The sequence below is a fragment of the Tachypleus tridentatus genome, chromosome 12 (assembly GCF_004210375.1).
Source record: "Tachypleus tridentatus isolate NWPU-2018 chromosome 12, ASM421037v1, whole genome shotgun sequence".
Lineage (NCBI taxonomy): Eukaryota > Metazoa > Arthropoda > Merostomata > Xiphosura > Limulidae > Tachypleus > Tachypleus tridentatus.
In genome coordinates, this window is record NC_134836.1 from 103,213,797 (window position 1) to 103,240,502 (window position 26,706).

Genomic DNA, 26,706 nt, shown 5'->3' on the forward strand with positions numbered 1-26,706 from the left:
CAACCCAAACGAGCCATTTTTACATATATATTCTTCCCTACAAGTGGGTTTTCTCATCATCACTGATTATACTAAAGAATCTTTCATGATTTAACCCCTGTTATTTATAGTTTGCATAATAGTAATATCTGAAGCATTCCCCGAGTTACCACCAAATCACAACTAAATGAAATCAAACTAAATAATGAATTACAGAATTTATTAGGAGACAAGATTATTTGTTGTTCTTAAATACAAAAGAGTCAATACTTATGGACTGTATCACATTTGAGAAATTTAACAAATCTCAATGTACACAGTGGATAAGTGTCAATGGTCAAAAACACTAAGGATTGATTCATTTTTGGGGTTTGGGTGATACACCACAATAGCATGTATAGTAATCTTTCATTTTTCATCACATTACCCATTAACCCTATAGATACAGGCAGAGATCAGAGAACATGTTATATTTGTAGACTCCCATTCAACACTTTATTTAACTGTTATTTTACAGATGTATAGTCAGTACAATAAGTTTGTTATTAAATTGTATGTTATAACTCAAATTTTAGAACTATACATAAGTTATTTTTTTTTATTTGAAAATAAATATTTTAGAAAAGGCAAAATATTGATTATTTTTATGGGTCACTTGGTATGTGGCCTGGGTTTGGTCAGATTATTTTATGATGCCCACAACACAACATGTAGTTTTGTATGAATTAGAAACTCAAATTTCCAATATTGACAAGCTGGAATACAAAACAAGAACTTCATATCTTTTCTGTTTCCTGAGATATCATGATATTTAGCAAATCCACTATATTGGCTGCACTCACCACTTTATCATTAAAGAAGACTTGTTTATATGTGTACTTTTTTGTACCAGTAACTTTATAATCAAAAGCTATACATTGCTTCTACATAATTTTGTCACAAGTTATTTTTGAGAAAAAAAGCTCTTATATCATTGAAAATTTTGAAATTTTCCTAACAAGACAATTTTTTTCATTATATTAGGTTGAGGAATAATTCGTGAGCGTTTTTAAATAATTTCATTCAAGCATTACATGCAAGACTATACAATACTTCAATGCATGAACACATTTATTATGATACTTTATTTCATGTAATACCTAGGTATATAGTATGCATTGTTTTAAACGAAATTGCAAGAAATTAAATGCGAAAAGCAGATGGTGTCGAAAATGCTCGATTTTGTCCATTTGACATTCCATTTAACGAGCTGAAAATGAAAGCAAAAATTAAAGACATATGAAAATCAAACACACCATCTATTAGAGCAAAAAATTATCTACCAAATGACATGAAATATTTTGCGAAAGCGTTTCATTTATGAGTATATTTTTTTAACTTGAAAAAATGCTCACAAATTATTCCTCAACCCAATAAATTATAATTTTTTTAGACCCAAATACAATTGCTTAGGAAGTTTGATAAATTAGTGAAATTTTGAGGTATTGGTATCAAAATTTATATATTTTTTTTTCTGTATTCTAAAATTATTATTATTTCACTTCCACATGTGAATTTTGACTAGTCTAGTAAGTATGGCTTATACAAGTACAAACAAGGATTTTGTATTATCATAAATAGTAGAGATCATTATTTTCTAAATATTATTTATTTACTGTTCTATGTTTGAAGAAATATAACTGACATTTAAATATTTATTTGAAAATAATATTAATAATATATATATACATATATATTCCTATGCAATGTATGGTAGCCAATATGCTACTGTACTACACATACTAAGAACTTGTGTTATTTTTCTACTCATTTACATTGAGGTGGGATAAAAACAAATTGCAATCAAAATGGTTAAGCCAAGAATACTTACCCAATTAAAACAATTCATATTCATATTACTGGAATATGACATTTATTGGTTACTGTGTGAGCATGGAAATATAGGAAACAAAGTGTTCATAGGCACTTTCACACATTTACACCTATATCAACACTAAATCCCTACTACACAGAAAGGTAACTAACATCCAAATACCTACAACATTTATTGGATTGGGTAAAACACTGTACTTGTACAGATGCAGATCATAAATATTTTTTCTCATTTTTAAAATACTTTAGACAATTCTTGTTGCAACCATTGTACAGTAAAGAAGCCAGCAAATTCTACTCCACTGTGTTCTCAGAGTCATGATTCAAATAAATTCTGTTGGATACATCCACTTAGACTTATTGGATCAGTCCAGACATAAAAAAATCATCAAATAAGTATTTTATAATACTTTAGACAATTGTCATTGAAACCATTATAGAGTCAACATAATAAATCCTACCCCACTGTACTTTTATGCCAGGGAAATTTCTGGGAATTGCATGGCATGAGTTTATTTGATACTGACAGTGTCAAACAAAGTAAGAAATGGTAATTCATTGGGAGGTTTCTACATCAACTGCTAACAGTAGATAAACATAGGAAGTAGGTGTGAAAATGTTAGAAGAAATTCTCAAGAACTTTGCTTTGGAACTCAGTAATCTATACTGATAAAACACAGACAGTACTATTCATTTTGTTTTGCCTCGTTCGTTAGCTCATAACAATAAAATTACTACAAAAAATAAGTGTAAAAAGTACATACTCTGAAACTTTGTGATGAATATAAAATACTATTAGACATGGTTCAGAGATCAATAAAACAAATATTAATAGATATAAATATATGTGTATTGTTATGAGAATTAAACAGTTTAAAACAAATATTTGTGGAATAAAAGAAAGGGTAGTTTAGATTTATTTCCTAATTTTTACATTGTTTATGAGGTCAGTCAAATTGATTAACACCACACAGAGTGAAGGTTAATAACAGATAAAATATGTGGTTTTATTCAATAAACCTTTGATGGTTATTTTAGAAGACATAGAAATTATGCAAACAAAACTTAACTTTCAGACAAAGAAAACAATTTTTAACATTAAAATCAAAATTAATTTGCATGTTGGACAGTCAGCAATCTGATAGAAAAATTTCACAAGAGAATCTTAATACTTAATTTAAATTCCTGATAGTTTGTATATGAATGCCTTGTAATACTTACCAATAACCTACAAAAGGTTTTGAAGATACATTTACATTATCAAAAATGATAGTATAATTACTCTCATGGATACATTCAAGATTATAAGCTGGGTGGATTCCATTCAGCCTATATTTTTGTGGTTAATAGACATTACTAGTATCTATTATTAATGCTGTATTCTCTTTAAAGGCTTATAAACTAATTTCTTAATTACATCTTTTTTCTAACTGATTAGATGTTAATAGTGCTGATTTTTATACATTTGTTACGGCTGTACATCATGGAAATTACATACAAGTTCAGGGTACACCATTAGTAACTAAGGGTGTGCTTACATAAGTTTCAAAGTGTTTTCTAAAATTTCTATTTAATATATTTTATAACAACTATAAAACATTAGAATTAGAGAAATTTAACTACCTCAACATTATATGTATGTATATTATGTATATATGAAACATAAAATACTAAGTACATATATCCCAAAATTACAAATGCTCTGAAGTAAAGATATCAATGTCCTTAGTTACTTTATAAAATAATTTTCAACAAGGGTACTTTGTATGGACTTTATCAAAATTAAAAACAATAATGTAAGATTAAATAATAAAGCACATACTACTTTTTTGCAAGATTATCAAAAATTTAGCTAATTATTACAAATAAAACAAACAATTTTATGAAATAGATAAAATACCTACAGATATTTACCTACTAACTAACCACTGACTAAATACGCTCAACAGAAAATAACTTTAAAATGATATAATTAAAAATGGATACAATGAAATTTTCACACATTACTAACACATTTAATGTCTAAAAAAGAATGATAATTGTTACAAGCATTTACTTTGTTTTTCTAGTCATGCGAACAAATACACTCAAATTTGATGAACCCCATACTACTTACAATAACAATTTCAGCAAAATACATAAATATTTCCATTAAAACAAGGTCATCTTTTCATGAAACTATGACATTATACCTCAGAAGATACAAGTATTAAGTGTAACAAATAATTCTGTATGTTTATGGTAATCTAAACATTTCTATGTCTGAGGAGTAATTTATAAACTCTTTTTTATGTATGGTACAAGTAATAAAAGATTCAGAGCAGCAAAAAGACCAATAGAATTAAATACTACAGATATGCTTATTTTAGTTATCTGAAAACTTCATCTCAAACCTTCTACTCTACATAAAATCTTAGCTATGATGTAATGTACTATTAACTATAAGAAACACTGTTGCTAAACACTGCCTATTAACAAAAATGTAGTTCCATCTACATAGGTCCACACTTACCTTGCGCTTTACATCCATAAACTGAGAGAAAGTAAGTGACCAATAAAACCCCAACTCGATCATGTAGTACCACCAGATGTCATTGGTGACCGACTTACCGAGAAATCAAAATATATAATGCTCATAAAAATCAACATACTTATATTAAATAAAAAAGACAAATCTCCGCATATTTTGTGTATAAGAGCAACAAAATTTAAACATTGTTGAGGGTTGGATCAACTGCTAACACTACAAAGAAACAATGATTATTTATAAAATTATAAATGTAAAGCAACATCCAAGTTGATAGTAATATTTGCTTAACCCTAACAGTCATGGAAGTTAAACTTTGCTTATCTGATGTATTATTAATTCATCTAACGGTAATTTTAACAGCTCCAGGCTCTAAGGCATGAAATAAAACATTTCTCGAAATTTTCCAACATAAGTTTACTTTTAAGACATACGAAGATTAAACAAAAATCCACATTTTTTAAAGATGTATTTCAAGCATAGTAATAGTCTTATATGGAAACAAGAACTGATGATATTCATCACAAATTGCTTTGATTTGAGTTTGCCATCTTATAAAATAACATTTTCAAGTTTTAACATATTACCATTGTGAAAACAACACTCAAACAACAGACATACATAACAAAAAGACTACTGCAGCTGAAGATTCACTTTGCATTTTATTAGCAATAAGTTGAAGAATTTGAAACCAACATAAGCAACTTCTCAGTTATTCATTGTCGGAGATCCATAGCATTCCCAAAACTGCAGATGAAATATGAGCTTGGACAAACGTTATAACAAAACTCAAACACAACTAAATAGTTTTCAGTTTCTTATGTATTTGGTATATGAATAACTGTAACTACACTGATGTAAACTAGCTTGTAATGGTAATATACAGAACTTTATAATACCACTGCTCTCACTGCACTGCTGTTTAGTTTCAAAATATGATAGAGTATTTCCTTTTTTTTTCTTCTTTAACCAATTTATGAATAATTCTTCCATAGCATAGAAAATAAGTCCCATATAGTAAGCATATTGTATCGTTTTCAATTTCTCCTCACACTTTAGCTTATTATGTTAGGATACTGTACACTTAATGTAATTGTTCAACATTCCAATAACATTTCTAGTGTACTTAATTCACAGACAATTATTTTAATCTTACAGAAGTACTCAAAATAGATGGATATCTCATTGTTCTGTTTAGAATAAGTAACTCCCTTAGAAAAGGATTATAACAATTTCACATACATAAAATTATACATAAAAATAATGCATATCTAAATTCATATACATTCTGAAAACAAACTTTTTAATTTATTTTCTAAAATAATAATTTATTTCATCTGTAGAAGTTAATATAAGAGTATCAAGGAAAGATTTTGAAAAATTATGTTTATCAGTGCAAAACAAAGTGGCACACAATATTCAAGTCGCCCAACTTTATTGAATGCTATCATCAACTACACTATGACTGAACTAGTTCTATATATTTCTAAATATTCTCTTTGGAAACACAAGCTATCTGAACAAGACAAGAAACTCTTGTAACACTATTTTGCCCAACATCTTAATGTGTAATCACTCTTACAATGCAACCAATTTTATTTTATTCTTAAATGAATAGTTTGTTGTGGCACTTTACTATGTCACACTACAAATAATTTTGAACACATTTTTGGTAAAAAGTATTACCATACTTTGGGCTACAACTTTTACTTTTAAGAATTCTGTGTAACAGAGAAACAAAATCAGTACAAATTACAACAGTTTCCACATGTTATACGATAACACAGTCTTTAAACTATCCAGATAAACTTACATGGTCAGGATAATCATACCAGCAGTATTTGGTGTCCCAGAACCACTGTTTCTAAAGTAAGGAATATTGAATTATATTATTATAAATTAAAATAAGAATTAAAATAAAGTGTAAAAAAGTGAAAAATATAAGCCAATTACATAAATCAGACTATCCTAATTAAATAAACCTTAATTGTTTGTTTTTGAATTTTGCACAAAGTTACACGAGGGCTATCTGCACTAGCCTTCCCTAATCTAGCAGTATAAAACTAGAGGGAAGGCAGCTAGTCATCACCACCCACTGCTAACTCATGGGCTACTCTCTTACCAATGAATAGTGGGATTGACCATCACCTTATAATGCCTCTATGGCTGAAAGGGCGAGCATGATTGGTGTGATGGGTAATCCTTAATAGATTAGTTACAGTAATGGAGAAACAAGTAGAATGACTACACTTTTCCTTTTCTTCTAACTATTGAATTATCATTATTTTTTCAAACTCCAATCAAATTGAATGATATATTCCAAGTAACAATCTCCAAATGTCATCCATGAATAAGGACAGAAGAATATTTAATAAGTACTGATACATTATCAACTCATCAAAATGTCATCCATGAATAAGAAAATAATATCCAATAAGTATTGATACATTTTCAATTCATCAAAATGACATCCATAAGTAAGGAAAGAGTATCTAATGAGTACTGATACACTCTCAATTCATCAAAATGTAAACTACACAATTATCATTCAAAATAAACTTTCACTGTGGGATACAGGATTAAAATACTAATGTGTGTATTACACCTATCTGAAGTAAAACTAAACACAAACAGATATAGCACACCACTCTACAGCAATATAATAATGTGTGTGTGGACATTTATCGCAAATGTTAGTTACATCCTCAGAGCATTTATTATATGTTCATTTTATTTTCAAAATTAGAATTTGCATTTCAGCTTAATATACAGATTTAAGACTGACACAAGTCTCCTAAACTAACCAAACATTACAAGATATTATCAATATTATGACCAAAAATATTCATAATAGCAAGGTTACCCAACTGATGAATGAATGCATTCTAATCATTACAAGTTTTTGTTTTATGATAGTAAATGCTCATAATTATAGTAGTATATTAACTTTCCTAGATTTTAGCTAGTATAATTTTAGTCATCAGTTTAGTTAGTTTACTTTCACTAAAAGCCATTGATAATTAGTTCTTTTATGATAAATCCAGTAATTAATTCTGAGCAGGACAATTTACTCCACAAGTGAATATGTAATGAATGATTTCAAATATTCTGCCTGTCATGGTAACAACTCAATTATAATAATATTATTTTAATATACTGTGCAATATATTGACAAATTCATCATTCATGTGACAACACAGAAAAACATATTAAAGAAAATTTCTAACTTGATGAGGAATATTGTCATATTAAGAAATATATATTGAGTAGAAATGATCTTCAGTACTTATTTTCCATTCATTTTCTTACTTTAATAATCAATCAAAAACAAGTTTTATATTATGACTATTTAGTAATTTCTCAATGACAAAGTTTCATATATTTTTATGAAATATCTATGTTTACTTGCACTATAATAAGTATTATTATTATTACAGTTGAAAATTCAAAAACTTCTCAGTTAATCACTTACCTTCTGAAGTCTGTTTTTTGGTAATAAAATAACAACTACACAGTAACGTGTGCATATTTAATTTTGAATGCACAACACATTATAATGTTTCTCTTATTCTGTGCACATTACTTTGCTAGACTTATATGCCATAAGAATCATTGTGTTTCTTCCTGTTCAGTCAACTCAGGGAAACTCCAGTAAATAAACATAACCCTTAAAGTAAGTGAGAGTTACTATGTTATAATAATTAGTGGATAAAAGTATTACACTTTTAACTTAAAACTGAAACATTTTATAATTAGAAAAACATAACAAGATGATAAAAATACAAAATGAAGACACTAAATCTCATATAGAAATTCATTCATCTTATTTCAAACTGAAAAATAAAATTTGAGTATATATGCAGTCATGTATATATAACTAAGATATCAAATGGTATTTTGAAGGTTTTACTGAACTCTAAAAAATGATATTTCTTTTGTAACCCTCAGTCAGAAAAACAGAAATTTAACATTTTAGTCTTGGCATATTTAGAAAGAAAGCATTCTGAATCATAGAATTAACAGTAAAAGACAAGATTACACTTAGAAAACCGATTATGCTTAAAAAGGGCAGGGTTGTATACAAGTTAGGTTTTACCATTTGCTAATCCACAGCTACTTGAAATAAAACCTTTTCATTACCATTTTAGGCATATTATTAAATTATAAATACTATATCCAGAAAGAATAGATGAGGTTCATAGGGAAATTATTATATCCACTTTTATTGTTCCTTTTCCTGAATATTAAGAAAAATTTCAGGGAAACTCATGAATGCATTTTTAAATACCAAAAGTCACTAAATGAAACATTATACCTACATCATATAAAGTGTAGAATCCATATAGAAAAGTGGTGGTGTAAAAGGTGAATCTCCATCTGAAGAAAAATGAGAAAGTTATAATTTTCCTAAACTGAAAACTTATTTCCAATAGATACTCCTTCCACTCACAAGATTAGCTCTTCCCATTTTATGCTGCCTTCTTATATGTGCCATTACTGTTGAAATGTCAGAGTGGATCATGACCAACTGATCTTTGGAGATAGGAAGAAAATAACCCAAAGTGTGATGAACAGCAAGGAGGTTGAGAACACTGATAGGAAGAGAATGGTCCTCCACAGACCAACAACCTAAAGCCACTTGGTGGTTGATCCATGTACCACAGCTCTGAAAGGATGCATCCATGAACAGATGTAAATCTGGCTGTTGAGGATGAAGTGGTATGCCCACCGAAGTATGAGCCATGTCCAACTACCATCAAAGATAGTCCACAATGTAGATAGGAAGGGTGATAGGAGAATCCAAAGGATCCCAAGTAAGTTTCCATTGGTCATGAAAAAACCAAAAGTTATGAAAGGAGTCATCAAAAACAACATCCCCAAAAGTCATAGAACCGCATGAGCAGAAACTGAAGAAGCACACAGGGTCATTCCAAATAGCCACTTCTATATAATAAGGCCAGAAAGGAGTAGAATGGACCCAACTGAGATGGATGTTAAAGAAAATGCCCAAATGAATGATACACTGGGTAGGATAATGGACGTACTTCTCCAGTTTGATCATCCAGCCCACCCAAACTATGCAAATAAAGATTTGGTGAGTATAATAGGCAAACTCCTGTTTGGAATGAGTAAGAGAAGCCAGACATGCATGCAGAAGTGAAAGCATAACTCTAGAGCATGAAACTATAGAGCAAAGATTCATCCCACCCAACAAATGACATACAGCACCAAAGCCAGCCTAAATGATAGGTGGGACATGAAATTGGTACAATGCCCCACCATGGAAAAATCTGAAGATAAGTACAAGAATGCTTCAAGATGGGAATATGCAAATAAGCATTGAAAATTTCCTACTTGGTCAACCAAAGACTCAGAGAAAAAGCCTACCAAAGAGTAAGGCAGCATTTCATGGTGAAGAGATGAACATAAATGTATTAAGATGAGAAAGGTCAATGACTAGACACTAGCCCCCAATCTTTTGGAAAATCACAAACAGGTAAGAGTGCAACCCCCAAAACTGTGTAGGGCAGGTTCAATAGCTTGATGAGTGGGAAGGTCTTGTACAGCCCTGGAAAGACACTGGTGTGAAAAGGGATCCTGAGAAGGATAAAAGGAAACAGGCATGCTGGATAAGAGAGGAAGAGTAAGAAATGAGATGACAAAACATTCATACAACATTCTACAAACCCAAAGATCACATATGACAGAGCTCCATCAATAAACAAAGGCCATCAGAAGACCTCCCACCAGATCCATACCCACCAGGTAGTTACTGAAACTGTTGTTGGTGTACAATGTATCATTGTAAAAAAACAATGAGCTTTGACACCACAGGAAGAAGAAACAGGCAAGGGCTGGAAAGGGGTGAGTCAGAAGACAAAAATACATGCTATGCTTAAGTCTAACTGGGACAAACAGGTCTCCAGATGAGAATGGTTGGATTTTGTTGGATTGAAATAGCCTCTGATTCCAAAGACTCCAGAATGGTGTCAAACACATATTGTTGTAAAAACAGGGTCATATGAAGATTCTATAGTTCAGGAATTGGGAGGACTAGTGATAATAATATGGCATCATGACTCAAAAGGTCCCAACAACAAAGAAATCACATTTATAGGGACAGAGCTTATGAAATGAGGAGGAAGAGTACGTCTCAGAAAACCCTTAAGGATTCCTGTGAAGAGCCTCTGACAAGAGATAGATCAAGAAAAGGTACTGCAACAGAATCATTATGGTAAGACAAAGACAAGAATAATGGGATTGTTAGATAAATGGAAAATTTTAGACCTGCTCCCAAAAAGGCAGAACTGAACCCAACAACTGTTTATCCAGATAAGAAAAGTCTGCCCAATGATGAGAGAGAGTGAACTAATCTTTAATATATAATAGACAAGACATACTAATGCCATTGCCAAACTGGGAAGCAAAATGCTCAGTATGAACTCAAAAATCAGGAGACGGGAAAACAAATTAAATAAAGTTAGGAGGTAAAATCATGTAAAAGGAAAGGATTTGGGTCATAAGAGATAGGAACAACAAACAAATCATCACATACCTAAGAAATAAAATCTAGGGTGTGGGAAGGCATAGTAAACTCCAGGGTGGACAAATGATTGAAATCCTAATCAATATGGTCAGGAGTGAAAGGCTCAGGAGCAAGAGGGACAACACGAGGAAACAAAGATTGTCCCATATAACATTCAATCTCCCTGCAAATAAATGCCAATAAAGTCCCTAACAAATTGCTCATATTTGAGACCCAAAGCATGCCTTCATACAAATTAGATAAACCCAAAGTGGTAATGTAAACTTCAGAATGCATTTGGTGGCAAATAAAAATTTCAAAATAAAGTGAAGTGTAAACTAAACTAAGGTAAGCCACTCCAAACAGAACTGGAACAGAAGATACACATCTGAACTCGAGCACTGCCAAACAAGATGTAATGATTTGGTAGTGGTGCATGTACCATGTGATAGTTATCCTCTACTAATGGTGAAATGATGATGCATGATGATTTGCATCAGAGGCATGTTGAAATATCTGATTCCAATAGGTGTGGGGGTAAATGCTTGTAATGTGAATTATAAAAAAAGTTCACAAATAGAAGGCAACATAAAATGGGAAAAGCTAATCTTGTGGCTGAAGGGAACTACCACATTGGAATAAACAAATATGCAAATAAAATGGAATTTTTCCACCCATATTAGAATTAGTACAAGCATTTATTATGGTGTCAGTGAAATAAACGAAATATTTCTATTGTGTATAACATAAAATAAATCAAAAATACTATATAATCCAGTAGTAATACTGTATTGTGAGCAAAACATACCAGATTCAAGCAGAAATTAGAGACTAGAACAGCTATTCAGTAACTCTGATGTGAGCCTTTTTATGAATAACACCTGAACTGTGTTTAATATATGATATGGAGATACCAGTTCATCATTTAACCAGTTTAATTTTACATATTTTTATGAAACAAACCTTTTCCATATCTTAAAGGAAGCCAGTTTACAAAACATAATAGACTGTAGTAATTCTTGACAATGTCAATTTTTATTTAATAAAGGAGCTAAAAGTAAAAACCAATAATAAATACAATCCATTCTCTAAAAATTTCAAAAAACATTAAAATATACTAAGAGTACTTAACATAACAGAGCATTCAGCATAAAAAAATAAATTCTGAAAATTAATTTAAAACAGTGAATTTGTTTGTAAAAGCAATATAAAATTATCTAGAAAATTAAAAACTAGAAACTTTTATGTTCACTAAATTTAATTTCATTTAAGACTTGTTCTACACCTTAAAAGACAGATATAAGTGATCTTTAGTGACATTGGATCTATCATTTGATACTAATAAAAAAAATCAATAAGGAGGTTTACACTGGTTTGTGATATGATTATGGATGTTGCACACAGATGTAAATAATTTAGTGAAGACTTAAAATTATGAAATAACAAAGAACAAAAATCATCTACATAGAAATAAGATAGCAGTGATTTTCTGTACTTTTGTACAAGTAAAGAGAGTATAAACAACAAAATGTTTTTAACTCGAAGTGTGTAGATTTTAAGGAACACGAGTCCCATGTTAAGCTTCAAAGAAAAACACTATTTTTTTCATTTTTTCTTGTATGCTTTAAAATAAAACACATTTTTAATGAGTAAGAGTGTCAGGCCATTAATTAAAATGGCCAGCCTGGTTAAAATGCTACAGAGTGAGGTACTTTTGTATTTATAATTGTTGAAACCTATATGGATTGTGTGGGTTCAGTCATCATACTGATAATTATAAACCTATACTGCATAAAATAAATGGTGATGTATCTTGTACAAATAAACCCTTTAAAAATTTTACACTTTCTGTTAATGTGTTTGTTAAAGTGTTAATAGTTTCCATGAACTCACAGAATGATCAATGTAATTTATTCCATATAAAAGCTGCCATTCTGAAACCAGAGGTATTTCACCCAAAGAATGAGCTAGAATATTAAGATTTTTTTTTACTTTTGTAAGATAGAGTTAAAGATATGTGTTGATGTCAGTTTATTCAAGATTATCATGATACAAGGATGTGGCATAGTGGAAGATTAAAGGTAAAGCTTTTTGTGAATGGCAATTCTTAGACACTTTACAAGTATTTTATCCAAGTCACAAATTTTTCAGAGGCATATGCATGTTGAGGTGATGTTTCAAAATTATGCTCGATATCAAATTTTCGTCATTTTAATTCCACTAAATAAGCACTCACGAACTCTCTGTAAACTTTGAAAGAGCTTGAGGTTTCTTTTGTTGAACTGTCCGTTGTCTTAACCAACGTTCTATTTTTCTTTCACTCCATTCCAGCTGCTTTGCAAGTCCTTGGATCTATGAACAATACAAGAGCACATAACCTCATATTACAGAGAAATTAAGCTAAATTTTATATCTCATTTCTTTAGAAAGAATTATAAAGTAATGAGAAGCAAATCATTTTTCTTAATTTTCAGTGAAAAGTAAGTTTTTTCTCAATTTTCTAAGCAAACAAGACAGTTTGTGTATATCTATGAAAAATCAATACTTTCTTGCATTATAAAAGGTTATATTATCACAGGCTGAGCCTGAAGCAACGTAAAATTCTTAATGAATCACTCGATTTGAAATCTTTCTTAATATCAATAAAATAACTACTACAAGTAATACATTTTTCTTTTATAATGATCAAAATATCATGAAAAAATTCATAACACACTTATTTACTTGAACTTTCATGTCTACATAAATTACTCAAGCAAGTACCTATTCAAAAGATTGTTACTAAACAATGCATAATTAGTTGGTTCCAATAATATAACAGTTTAAGTGTACCACATTTCATGCTGGCATACTGCCAAGCAGAAAATGTTCTTTGTAAAGTACCATGAGATAATAAGTAACACTTCTGATTCTTATTACAAGTTAAAAGAAGATCTGTAGTAAATTACTGCTACAATAAAAATTAGTGTAATTAAACTTCATCTTAATATGAAAATACTGTTAAAATATTTCAAGAGATTTTGTTTCTACTCGGTTACAAGTTCAAGACTTGAAAATCCGATTATTGATAGAGAGGGGTGGATTTTCCATGCAAGTACTTCTAGGGATTTCTGAGAAAGCTATCTAAAGATTTTCTTGCATAAACATAGCTTACAACTTTTCAATATTTAAATAAACTTAACCAAACGTTTAGTTTGTATGAAAATAAACTTTATTTTTTTATGCAAAAATAGCTATTTTCAATTTAGCATTTCTTTTCAAGTCTTATCAAACTTCTACAAATCTCTTTCCATTCTTGAAATCTATAATGCCATTACATTTGTTTCATTTTAATAATGTTTAGGATATTTAAATGCAAATAAATAAATAAGTTTTAAAAATGGCATGGTGAGAAAAGGTCATTTGACTCAATGTTATGCTTTTAATTTCCAATCTAACTTAAATACAACTATTCACATTCATATACCTAGCATAGTTAAAAAAAACTGTGATTTGTTTTATAATAAAAACATGGAAAATAAAATAAAAACTGCATAAGTAAACAAAATATTATGACATCTCCATTGTATTAGATATTTCAGAAATGATGGTTAGTGTGAACTACTATTCATATGTAAATTTATGTTCAAAGTTGAAATTACTAAGAGCCTTCCAGTGAAAAAAAAAAAGTGTGCAATATATTAGATATATCTGCTATATCCATTGCAGAAAAGATATGTTGCCCAGTATCAGGGATCTTCAGACCGGCTAGGATATAACAAACATGTTAATGGTTGAGATGCTATTTATATTAGCAATCACTCAACTAATCATTCACAGTGTGAACTAGATTAAGTTGGTGAATCATTTTTATTTTTTTTTATTTATGTCATAACATGTAATAGTTATCTAAAGATTCTTTTAAAGCTATTTATTTATTTTAATACCATATATTATCAACTATTATTTTCATGAATTAACCTGCTTATCATTCAGAACTAATGAACCAGTAAGCTAGTCTTCTTGATTGTACAGTTCAATGTACCAGTAAACATTATGAAATAGTAATTAAAAGTGCATATACAATACAATTAAAAAGCTTCTTAACTTTCTAATATAACCAGCTACAAACACTGATTCTATGATTATTACTTCCCACATATTAGCAGAAGTAACCAGTGAAATATTATTCTTTCTGCTATCACTATGCATGTGACACATCACAATGAAATGTTTCTATCTTTTTCATTCTTCTCTCATTGTTTGGAAACCCAAGCAAAATTTTTCTTTTCTTAAATACGCATATTGAAAGGTACATGTATTTTCAATTTATATGACAAAAATATGTTGTCCTTAATGAGAGAACGTGGCAATAAAATTACACTGTCTAAATATATTTAGTCTTTCTTGTTTTGAGCCTATAATTAAAGCTTTAATTCCTTAACATGAAATATCCAGAATAAGGAAGCAGCTGGAAATAACTTGCAGCCCAGTTGTTAAAATAATGACCTTAGTCTGCTAATCATTATAATGGCTCACATTTTCCATCCACTTACATCGTAACATATAATACTGAGTCACCAACAATCACACAAGAAATACTAAAATATTCTGGCAAAGACCCACTACACTTTCTGACAACATAGAAAATGAACCACCACCAGGCCCCATAAGTGCATAGCTGATTCAAGTTACATCAACTCAACCCAGATGAACCTTAGAAAAGGAAAAACTATTATTTTTTACCCAGACAGCTTTATAACAAATAAGACTAAACATTATCATTTCAGTTATCTGTTGAAAATCCCTATCCATTCTGACTGTCACCTACTTACATGGTAAGACATAGACACTAATACATATAATGTGCCTTTGTGTATTTGTCATATCAAACACAGAAGTCAAAACCTATTACAAAGTTTCTCTAAACTATAAAATGCATGTACCAAATACAAATTTAGTTGCTTAAGACATTCTATGACAGTTTCAGTTAATGTTCTATCAAAAACTGTATGAAAAATAGTAAAGAAACTTACAATGTTTTACTCCTGCAAATTCATAATTTTATCTATTGTGACACACATACAACTGTAAAACCAACAAATGTTTTGTATTTAAATTGAAATTAATACATTAAAAAATAAATACCTATTATAAGTTGAAATATTTGGAATGTTTTCAGATTACATACTTGATAACCATTTCATGATGTGCTAAAAACACATGTCCAAGAAGTCTTGATAAAACTGAAAAAGAAACCCTCATAACCCAAGTGCTTTTGAAAGGTGGACCTTTTTTCTTTAGGGGCAATCTGAAAAAGAAAGGTCCACCTTTCCAAAGCGCTCAGGTTATGAGGGTTTCTACTTCAGTTTTATCAAGCCTACTTGATAGCCATACCAGTTAAGCTTCATATGATGAAGCTCAATGTCACAAAAGTAAATACAGTTATAACCATCACAAGAAAAACTAAACAAAATATATTTTTTACTAGAAGGTACTAAAAATTAATTTTTCTTATAAATTGTTGTATAAAATAAACAAAACTGTAGTTTTATATATGTCTGCATATTCATAGTGACAATTTTATAGAAAAAACTTCATGATAGAAAGAGCAAAATGTACAATACATGAAGACATTGAAAATAAAAAGATATATCTCAAATATTACCAAGCTTATTTTCAAAATAGAAAAATTAATAATCAATTTTAAAATGTATGCACACACACAAACAAACAGACATTAATCATGTAAAGCCAAAATAGTACTAAAATTTCTTTCAAAAAAAGACATTTCAAAAGGGTAAATAAAATTTTGCAAACATGAAACAATATGCTAGAATACTATGCCAACACTGGTAGTTTTAGCATGTTTTTTTCAAATATTTTCTTATATATTACAAACATACATTAATCTATTCTGGCATGTGTTGTATCAGCAATTGCAAATATTTCTACACCCAAATATATTTTAAACATGTCACTTTAATAATATAAATTGTTATGTTTAAAATTACTAAATTCATAGTATTTTTGTGTAAATATTGCCTGACTGAATTATCCTTATGCTCAAATTTCCTGCATGTAAGAATTTTTAGAACCTCGATATTCTATAAAAGTGTTTAAATAAAAACATATAGGAATTTTTTTCACATAAACATGATTATGTTTTAGAAATACTGCACTCCCTCCTTCAAGCACCCTTGTCCCTATATGTACCCCATGCATGATTTTAAAAATAAAAATAACTGCTCATTTTACCACCACTCATTGTCATGACATTTAAAAAACAAACAAAACTAAATTACCTGTGTTTCCTATCTTTTATTGCTAAATAACTATTATTATAGGTTGCATTTGAAGTTAGGTCTGATTAATTTTGCCGCGGTGCTACACAACTACCTGTTCCTATTAGCCCTTACTTACTCCTGATACAATACATAAATCTTTACTTCTTCAGCCAGAGATCATTTAATTAGGCATATAAACTGAAAACAATGTTTAGCTTGTGATATGAGCAATTGTTTAGAAAACTTAAATCCAATAATTATTTCATTATTGAGGTCCTCTCCCCTATTTTAGAATTATTTAAGTGCCTCGGATGGAATAAAATGTTTAAGTTAAATATACTGTATGTCAATGATTAGTTTGATTTCACAGCTAATTTAAATTATGGCTTTGTATTTCACCAAACTGTGACTTCACGCATTTTTATCTAAGAATTAAAACTGTTTATTCCATATAAACGAGGATTTCCAACCAACAAAAAAACTTTTAGAAAGAATGACATTAAATTGAGTAACAACATACTACCTAAACTATTTGTCCCCTGGAAAGAAATTATGTTAACTCATGATTAATGAAAGATTTTCTTAGGACATGAAAAGTTGCTTCCCTTATATGTAATTGTAAATAATGCAAAAGCACCCATAAAAACTGCAAAACATAAATGTGAAACTGAAGATTCGCTTGCATCTCTGTACAGACCCAACGAACCTCCACACCAAATTTGGTGAATATCCATCTACAGGGGACAAAGTAGTGGTAAAAAAAATAGTAAAAAGACTAATAAAACCTGCAAAACTGAAAATCTGTATGTATTTCCCCATGGACCGAATGAACCATCATACCAAATTTGGTGAAAATCCATTTACATGGGGCAAAGTTGTTGTATAAAATACAAAAATGCCCTCAAAAACTAAACTTTTGTACACACTCCCACAAGAACATAATAAACCTCTGTACCAATTCTGGTGAAGATTCATCCATATCTTATGAAGTAGTTATATGAACACACAACATACAGTACAATTGTAAAGATTCAGTACTTTTTTAAGTTAATATTCTCGACAATGTTTATATGTTGGATTCTATTCAGATTAGAATAAATTTCAATCAAGGAATAATTATTTCAAAGTATGTGAAGATTATGTGATAATGTTGAAGGATCTTTTATCCAGTTTTTATAGTGTTTAGCTGTGACAATTTATCCTAAATGCATATACACATAACTTGAAAAGTCCTGTTCATCACATAAAATATATACTAGATGGCCAAAAGTATGTGGTCACCCCTTCTAATTAGTGAGTTTGGCTATTTCAGCCATACCCATTGCTAACAGGTACATAAAATCAAGGATACAGCCATGTAATCTCCATAGACAAACACTGGCAGTAAAATGGGTCATAATGAAGAGCTCAGTGACTTCAACATGGCACTGTCATAGGATGGCACCTTTCCAACAGATCAGTTCATCAAATTTCTGCCCTGCTAGAGCTGCCCCAGTCAACTATAAATGCTGTTATTGTGAAGTGGAAACATCTGGGAGCAACAACAGCTAAGCCACACAAGCTTGCAGAAAAGGACCGCCAAGTACTAAAGTGCATAGGACGTAAAAATCATCTGTCCATAGTTGAAACACTCACTCCTGAGTTCCAAATTGCCTATGGAAGCAATATCAGCACAGGACTGTTCATCTAGAGCTTCATGAAATGGGTTTCCACGGCTGAGTAGCTGACTCAAGCTTAAGATCACCATGTGCAATGCCAAGCATCACCTGTAGTGGTGTAAGGCACACTGTCACTGGTCTCTAGAGCAGTGGAAATACATTCTCTGGAATGAAGAATCATGCTCCACTATCTACCAATCTGATGGATGAATCTGGGTTTGGCAGATGTCGGGAGATTGCTACCTGCCTGAATGCATAGTGCCAACTGTAAAGTTTTGTGGAGGTGGAATAATGGTCTGGGGCTACTTTTCATAGTTTGGGTTAGGTTCTTTAGTTCCAATGAAAGGAAAATTTAATGCTACAGCACACAATGACATTCTAGAGAATTGTGTGCTTCCAATTTTGTGGCAACAGTTTGAGAAAGGCCCTTTTTTGTTTCAGCATAACAGTGCCCCTGTGCACAAAGCAAAGTCCATAAAGACATGATTTGCCAAGGTTAGTGTAGAACAACTTAATTGGCCTGCTCAGAGCTCTGATCTCAACCACACTGAACACTTTTGGGGTGAATTGGAATGCCTACTGAGAGCCAGGCCTTTTTGCCCAACATCAATGCTCAACCTCACTAATGCTCTTGTGGCCGAATAGAAGCAAATCCCCAAAGCCATGTTCCAAAATCTAGTGAAAAGCCTTCCCAGAAGAGTGGAAACTGTTACAGCAGCAAAGTGGGGACCAAATTCATATTAATGCCCACAGTTTTGATATAAGATGTTTAACAAGCACATACAAGTGAGATGGTTGGGTGTCCACATACTTTTGGCCATGTAGTGTAATTCAAGAACACCCTCAGATGAGAAACTTTAAAAAATATGAAGAATGTAGCTTAAAATTTGAAAATTATTTTAAATAACTTTTGATATTAATATACTTTTAAGTTTCAAGTTAGATGAAACATTGCATCACCCTTGAAGAACAAATAAGAAACACAAGTTTGTTCTTTCAACATGAATAACACAAGTAGATATTTAAACGTAATTCATTTTAAAGTAACATGTCTGTAATGGTATAATGAATTTGTACGACACTAAATTCCATAGATGAGTATGATAGTTGTGTATTATTACAGCTTTCTTTGCCGAGCTACATTCTTGACGCAGTTTCATTATCACCACTGACCTTGAAGAATTATAAATAGCACAGACTTGACCATGTAGTTTGATTTGACTGGTCTATGTAAAGCTTCTAGTTCCACTGAACCAAGTTCAGTTTCTTAACAATTCTAAACTTGTGATATGGTTTATAGAAACAAAAAGCAATGGGAAAAAATAAACAGGTATTTCAATCACACTCCATCTATTTCAGCAAAATCAAATGAATTATTTTGTCATGTATTTTATACTGATAACAAATGAGTCATTACAGCAAGATAACAAAAGAATTAATAATGCATTAACAATTTGTAAAAACATAATATACCTTGCAGAAGTGTAAAGCAATGACTAAATTACTCAATATTGTTTTATTTTTCATACATTTTATTTCAATCATTACTGATGTATATAAAAAAAACATTTTCTTTGTTAGTAATTCATTAGTTAACAACACTAGTGATAATTTATTATAATAAAAAAATTCTTTATTGGCCCTATATTATGGACTTATAGTGGGAAGAATATACTAACATTCTTGTACATCTGTTGTATACATCCTGTTGAGCCAATGTAAAAAAAAAGATATTATTAGTCTTATTGTCACACAAACTATAGATCAGTATATCATGCTTCACTAGCAATCACATATTGTCTTCCATAATTATTCATTATTTACATAAGTTACTAGTATTTACTAGTAACTAATGCATGAAACTGCACATTTTTTACTTTTTTACAAACCCATCAGTCCTTCAATACCTGTATACTAAAACAGGATTACAAAATATTTTGAGACTTTAAAGTTTTGTCTTTTCATGCATGAGAAGAAAAAACATTACCTGCTTATATGAGATTCTGCCATTTGCTTTGAAAGCTTTTTCCAATACAGGATTGTCTGCAGCTTTCTTAGGATGTGTTGCTTTTAAACCAAAGCAGATTCCAAGTGGAGTGAAAATAAACCTATCAACAGAAGCAATGCACAAGTAAAATAAAGTCATCTACAATTTCTGTACTAAATAACCACTGGTATATGGGTTTACCACTCTGGTAAACAAGCAAGTGAAATACGATAAAACAAAATAAATAATTAAACTTGTTTTCTAACACTTCAATAAAATATCAAATACTAAGTACTGTAACAACAAATTCCATCTGGATTCTTTACATTATTTATTCATAACAAATGGAGAAAAGAATATTTATACAAAAAAGAGAATCAATAATTTGCTATATCTACTGTATTTTTATACAGTTCATATGAAACAAAATTCTGTTTGAACATTTTTTTAAGCGAATAAGCAGATTTTTTTAAAACTTTAAACAACTGATCAGATAATCTAAAACAACATGATACATCTGATAGATGTATACTTTCTCACTTAAAAACAACTGAGATAAAAGCCCATAATACCTTCATAACACTAAATACTTTCAAAATATATGCAGATATATACCTTAAATAATTTAAGATATAAGGCTTAAAGTTACGATTTGTTTACATATTTATTTATTTATTTAAAGGAGATTTACTCTGGATAGTCTACCTGTTTGGATAGTGGAAAGAAAGAGACTGAAAAAAAACAGACTGTAATATTAAGGGTACAAATTTAGATTTAAAGAAAATTCATAACTACAGCATGAGGAAAGTTAGAATTAATTTTTATTGTAAAAAACTTCTCTATACAAATCATGTGTGAATAACTGATGCTGGAGAAGAACATATATCAGGAACTGACTTAACGTAGAAACACAGATGCAATATTTGGCTAGCTTCAAATAGCTCACAGTTTATCACTAGAAAATCCCTATACACTACATGACCAAAGGTTAAACTGATACAATAAGAAGAGCAATCATTGCACTATCAAGAAATATTCATACCAATAATTGGATGTATCAGTGCACCATGTCCTAAATGATATTATGCACCCTCATGAATCTACAGAATGAAGACATCATAATTAGAGCCATGAACATATCAAACCATAATATTTAAATCAATTCTGGATAGGACATTGCAAGTAGCACATCATCAAACAACATCAAAAGTAGTCACCTCTGAGTTAAGATGTAAGAAGTGTGTTGTCAAATCCTCACATACAGACAGTTTACATTGTCACTTGAAATGAACGAGCAAAAAAGCTGTCTCACAGCTGATCAGTGACATAAATTACATGAATTGCTGATGAAATATCAATACACTGTTTTTCAATGGACCTCACGACTTAGGCAAAAGAAACAAAATATCTCAAAAGATTAATACTTAAGATACAACCCAAATATCAATCAGTCAAACAGATGAGATTTTAGAAAAATGGAAACCATGAAGGAACAAGGAATAACAGAACCAAGTAATGGTTAATGGGTATTATCTGCTATACGTGTGAAGATGAAAGATAGATACACAAGATTCTATATAAACTATAGACGGATGAACAAAGTTATAAAGAAAAGTGCCTATCCACTGAAAAACACTGCATCAACTTTGGATACTCTATTTTGATCAAAAGTATTTTCACTGATGGACCCGAGGAGCAGATACAAACAGAAACTGATAAAGTACGTAGAGAAAACAGAACTTTTACTGCAGTTGGATTTTGCAATGCACCTGCTACATTTCAAAAACTAATGGAATGCACTCTTTTTAAACTACTCTGGACAGTCACATACCTGAAAAAACAAATCCATAAGTACAGCTTTACTAATGTTTATTATGGGATCACCTCCTATTATCTAGATGAAGGTTTTCTTTCATCAACTAGTCCAGAATCCCAAGAAGTGTGAATTGTTCTACCAACAGGTGAGCTTCCTGGGACACAAAGTCAGCAGACTGCCTCTATCCAGATCTGGCCAACACCAAAGGAGCTGCATCAGGTAATATCTCTTGGACTGTACTTTTACTATTGTTGTTTTGCAATATCATTCTCTAACACAGCTTGTACTCTATACACATTATTTAAAAAGCCAAAATGTTTCACTGATTTTGAACAAGTATTCAATAACCTGGAAAAAAAAACTAGCTGCTACTACTTTATTAGCATATCCAACTGTTGAAAATCCAGTCATATTAGATGGCAGTGATTTGCTGTGGAAGCAGTATTATCATGTGTATAACATGAATAAGAATGCGTGATGACTATCTATTATGGCAAAACAACAAATGCTAGATATGGAAGGTACTGTTTAACTCAAAAAGGGTCACTAAATGCTCATTGAGTACTAAGTTGTTATCACTACTTTATATGGATAAAGATTTACACTTCAGAGATATCATGAAGCACTAAAATGACTGATTAATTTTTAGAAACCAGAATGCCACACAGCAAGCTGTCCACACAGACTTTAGGAGTACAGCTTTAACATCATGCATTGCCTTGAATGGAGACATGGAAAGATCATAAGGTAATGAAAAATGTCATCAATGGAAAAGAAGGAAGCATAAGATAGTAAAGATGGTCAATTGGGTAATTTCAGAGATAAATGTAACAGAGTAAAGTCAACCTGCTGAAGAACCTAGGGTTTCTGTTGAGGCCACTTTCAGAGGATCATCAGGGATGGAGCCACCAGTTGATTCACTCAATCACCTACTGAAAATCTGCTCATCCAGTGAAAGTACATTCAACAGTTACGGATAAGAGGTGATCCCATGTTCTGCTATGCATACAAAAACCACTGGAGAAGAAAAGGACCAAAACTTTTGGTGAATGAAATGAAGAATTAATTGTAATGTTTTACTTATGTGGCAGGATTGTTCAAAAGAGATCACGAACCATGAAAGGGTTAAGGTTTTAAGTTATATTTTCAATGTCATAACTTAATTCTTTGCTAGAGGTAATGCAATAAAGCTCTGTCAATTATTGAGAAATGAGTGAATTATTTAGAAAAAAAAGAGAAAACAGTTAAGGAAATTAATGAGAATTCAGTGAGTTCACAAGTTTAGTGTCAGAAATATTGTTCACAGTTCAGTGTTAGAAGCAAGATTTATCAAATATCTTCAATTATCAAAACAGTTAACCAAGAAATTCTGTAAGAAAATTTATTTGTGGGTTATGGATACATATTACTAGTTTCTGAATTTATATTGAAACTTAGTTTGTGCACTTAGGCCTATAACTACAAGAGAAAGTAGTCTGTAGCAAAAAATCATGGAAGAAACAACCTAATTTTGTTTTTATAGTTACATGGATTGGATTTCACATTACTTTGATAAGATAATCCAAAAGTACACACCAAATGAAAAACACATAACAAAAATACCATCATACATGTATTCTAACTCTTTAAATGAGTTACTCTGAAAAACTAGTCCAAAGATAAGATCGATTTCAAATTCACTTTCACATCTCAATAAGTTTACAAATTATCCATTTGCAACTGCTAAAAGTAATAAACCATCGGTGTATTATCTTATTTACTTGTAACCTTTTAGTTTTATGTTTTGTGTGCCTTAATCAAATTAATATTGAACTAGAGATACTAGAATACAACAAAGACTTGATGATGAAACTATATGATCCAAGAGTTTGAAAAAAAAATCAAATAGTAAAACGGTAAATATCAGTATCGGGGAGCCAACCATTTTCTTTTACATATTCTTATTACTGTATTTAAATTTGTACCTCTTGAAAATTTGCTCATTGTAAAATTCAAAAGAGAGGGCCAGAAATCAAAACGTCTGTGATAAAACATAAATTTCTGGTCTCTTACTTAGATCGCGATTCTTTATCTCATTGAGACTAAGGAAAGAGTGACATTTACTTTAAAGTAGCTTACCTCTCAACGCATAATCGTACAAAGAGAAGTACCATAGCAACAGGAAAAGCGTAATACAAGTCGTTAAACTGCGCGTAATTTGCCCTTTCTTGTTTCCTTATTATGTCCCAACTCAATCTGTCTGGAAGCCATATTGTTTCATTCCAAAATATGTTTTTGAGATGCCATACAGCCGCCATTTCCAAAAACACACATATATTTGCTTATGCACTTTAACCGGAAATGCTTATGAATTCCTCAATATGAACTCGGTAATATTTCCCTCTCGACAAACGCATGCGTTTAACCACATATAACTGTAACAACGTGTTTAGCTGTCAATGACTCACGTTGCACGATGGAGAATAAATACACCGCTCGAACAGCAGATGCGAACTCAGCGTGAGGTTCTAAAATCTTCTCTTACGCATTGTATAATGTTTCTTACCTTATTCACAAATCATGTTTGCACTTCTAAATTATTACAAACAGTGAAAACAAAAATATATGTATGCGACTCTTCGTAAGCTAGCAGTTTGCTGCGTTACAAAATTTTATGAGCCAGTGTTTGCGATAAATGTACCAACATTTTCACTAAAGCCCCCTATGACACAGCGATAAGTCTACGGACTTAACAATACTAACATCTCATTGCGTATTTTTTCTTAAAACAAAGCCTTTAATAAAATATTTTTGAAAGCATATTTCAGGAAACTTACTAAATTACTTCTTTTTAAATTAACAACAATTAATTGCATATTTTAACCTGTTTTTCTGATTGTTTTTCGAATTTCGTGCAAGCTACACAAGAGCTTTTAACGTTAGCCATCCTTAATTTAGCAGTGTAATAATAGAGGAAAGCTAGTTATCACCACCCACCGCCAACTCTTGGGCTACTCTTTCAACAACGAATAGTGGAATTGATCGTCACATAATAACGCCCCCACGGCTGAAAGGGTGAGCATCTTTGGCGTGACGGAAGTTCGAACCTGCAAACATGTTTTAACAAGCAGCTTTTTGTAATCTTATAGTACAGTAAAAAAAAAAAAAAATCAGAGTTTTCGGAACTAATTACACCATGATTCTTATACTGTGCCACAGCTATTGGTCTCTGTACCTTTAAAATAAGGTCTTCTACACACATTGTATAATACAAAGATTAAGGGGGCACAAGGTATTACCTGCACTTATGCTAACATATGAAGATGGTTCTCTAAGCTACAATTAGCTTTAGATGTTTAGAACGGATATAAAAGCTATATAATGTGGTTGCCCAGAGAACTATTATAAGCAGGATAAATTCCAATGGATTTTATTTTTAGTATCCTCTGCATAAAATAGCTAGCTCAAGGTGTTGATAACCAACTATGAGAAAGGTCACAGGAACATATTCACTACCACTACCTACTTCCTGAAGTGGGTCCAGGCTTATCCATTGGTGAATACACTAGCATAGTCCATGGATGGTATGTTATTAGAGCACTGGAAGAAATCCACATGTATCAAGGAGGTAACTTCAATAGTCAGTTGTTCTCAGAACTGTGTAAAGTTGAGCTACTAAAATTATTCTCCTGACTGATATTGGTTGAAATAGATGAGCAAAATGAATAATGACAACTAGAGGTAGTAGACATAATTCCTAGTAAGTCACAGTTTTCACAACTGATAGTGATAACTAGAAGTTTAAAAATGTAGAGGAGAAAACATAGTAACTCTGACCTTTTGAGCTGTTTTATGAAATAGCATATCTACATTGTCTAATTACCACTAATTCATCTTCAGCTAGAAATATCAGAGCTAGTACATGAAATGTCTAGTACTGTTTGAGAAAGGAAGATGGTAGATAAGAGTTTTGAAAATTCAGAAGAAATTGTGTCCTTATTACTGCTTACCAGTAATTAAATTATTTTTATGGCATAATGTATGTACTATATTGCTAGATTTCCAAACTCTCAATGCTTGGTATTTGTTATATTCT

The 26,706-nt window shown here is 31.0% G+C and overlaps 1 protein-coding gene across 2 annotated transcripts in view; it reads right to left on the reverse strand.

Moving 5' to 3' along the window:
* LOC143234196 (ceramide synthase 6-like) overlaps window positions 1-25,070 on the reverse strand; it is a 44,847-nt gene extending 19,777 nt beyond the window's left edge. For both annotated transcript variants that reach the window (XR_013018536.1, XM_076471359.1), the window contains exons 1-6: window positions 24,750-25,070; window positions 20,816-20,936; window positions 13,141-13,256; window positions 8,698-8,755; window positions 6,192-6,242; window positions 4,364-4,456 (exon numbers count right to left, since the gene is read on the reverse strand). Coding sequence is in view for 1 of the 2 variants with exons in the window: in XM_076471359.1 (XP_076327474.1) it covers window positions 4,364-4,456; window positions 6,192-6,242; window positions 8,698-8,755; window positions 13,141-13,256; window positions 20,816-20,936; window positions 24,750-24,928 (618 nt within the window). In the remaining variant the exon portion in view is untranslated. The remainder of the gene's footprint in view (window positions 1-4,363; window positions 4,457-6,191; window positions 6,243-8,697; window positions 8,756-13,140; window positions 13,257-20,815; window positions 20,937-24,749) is intronic.
* Between the last annotated feature and the right edge of the window lie 1,636 nt (window positions 25,071-26,706).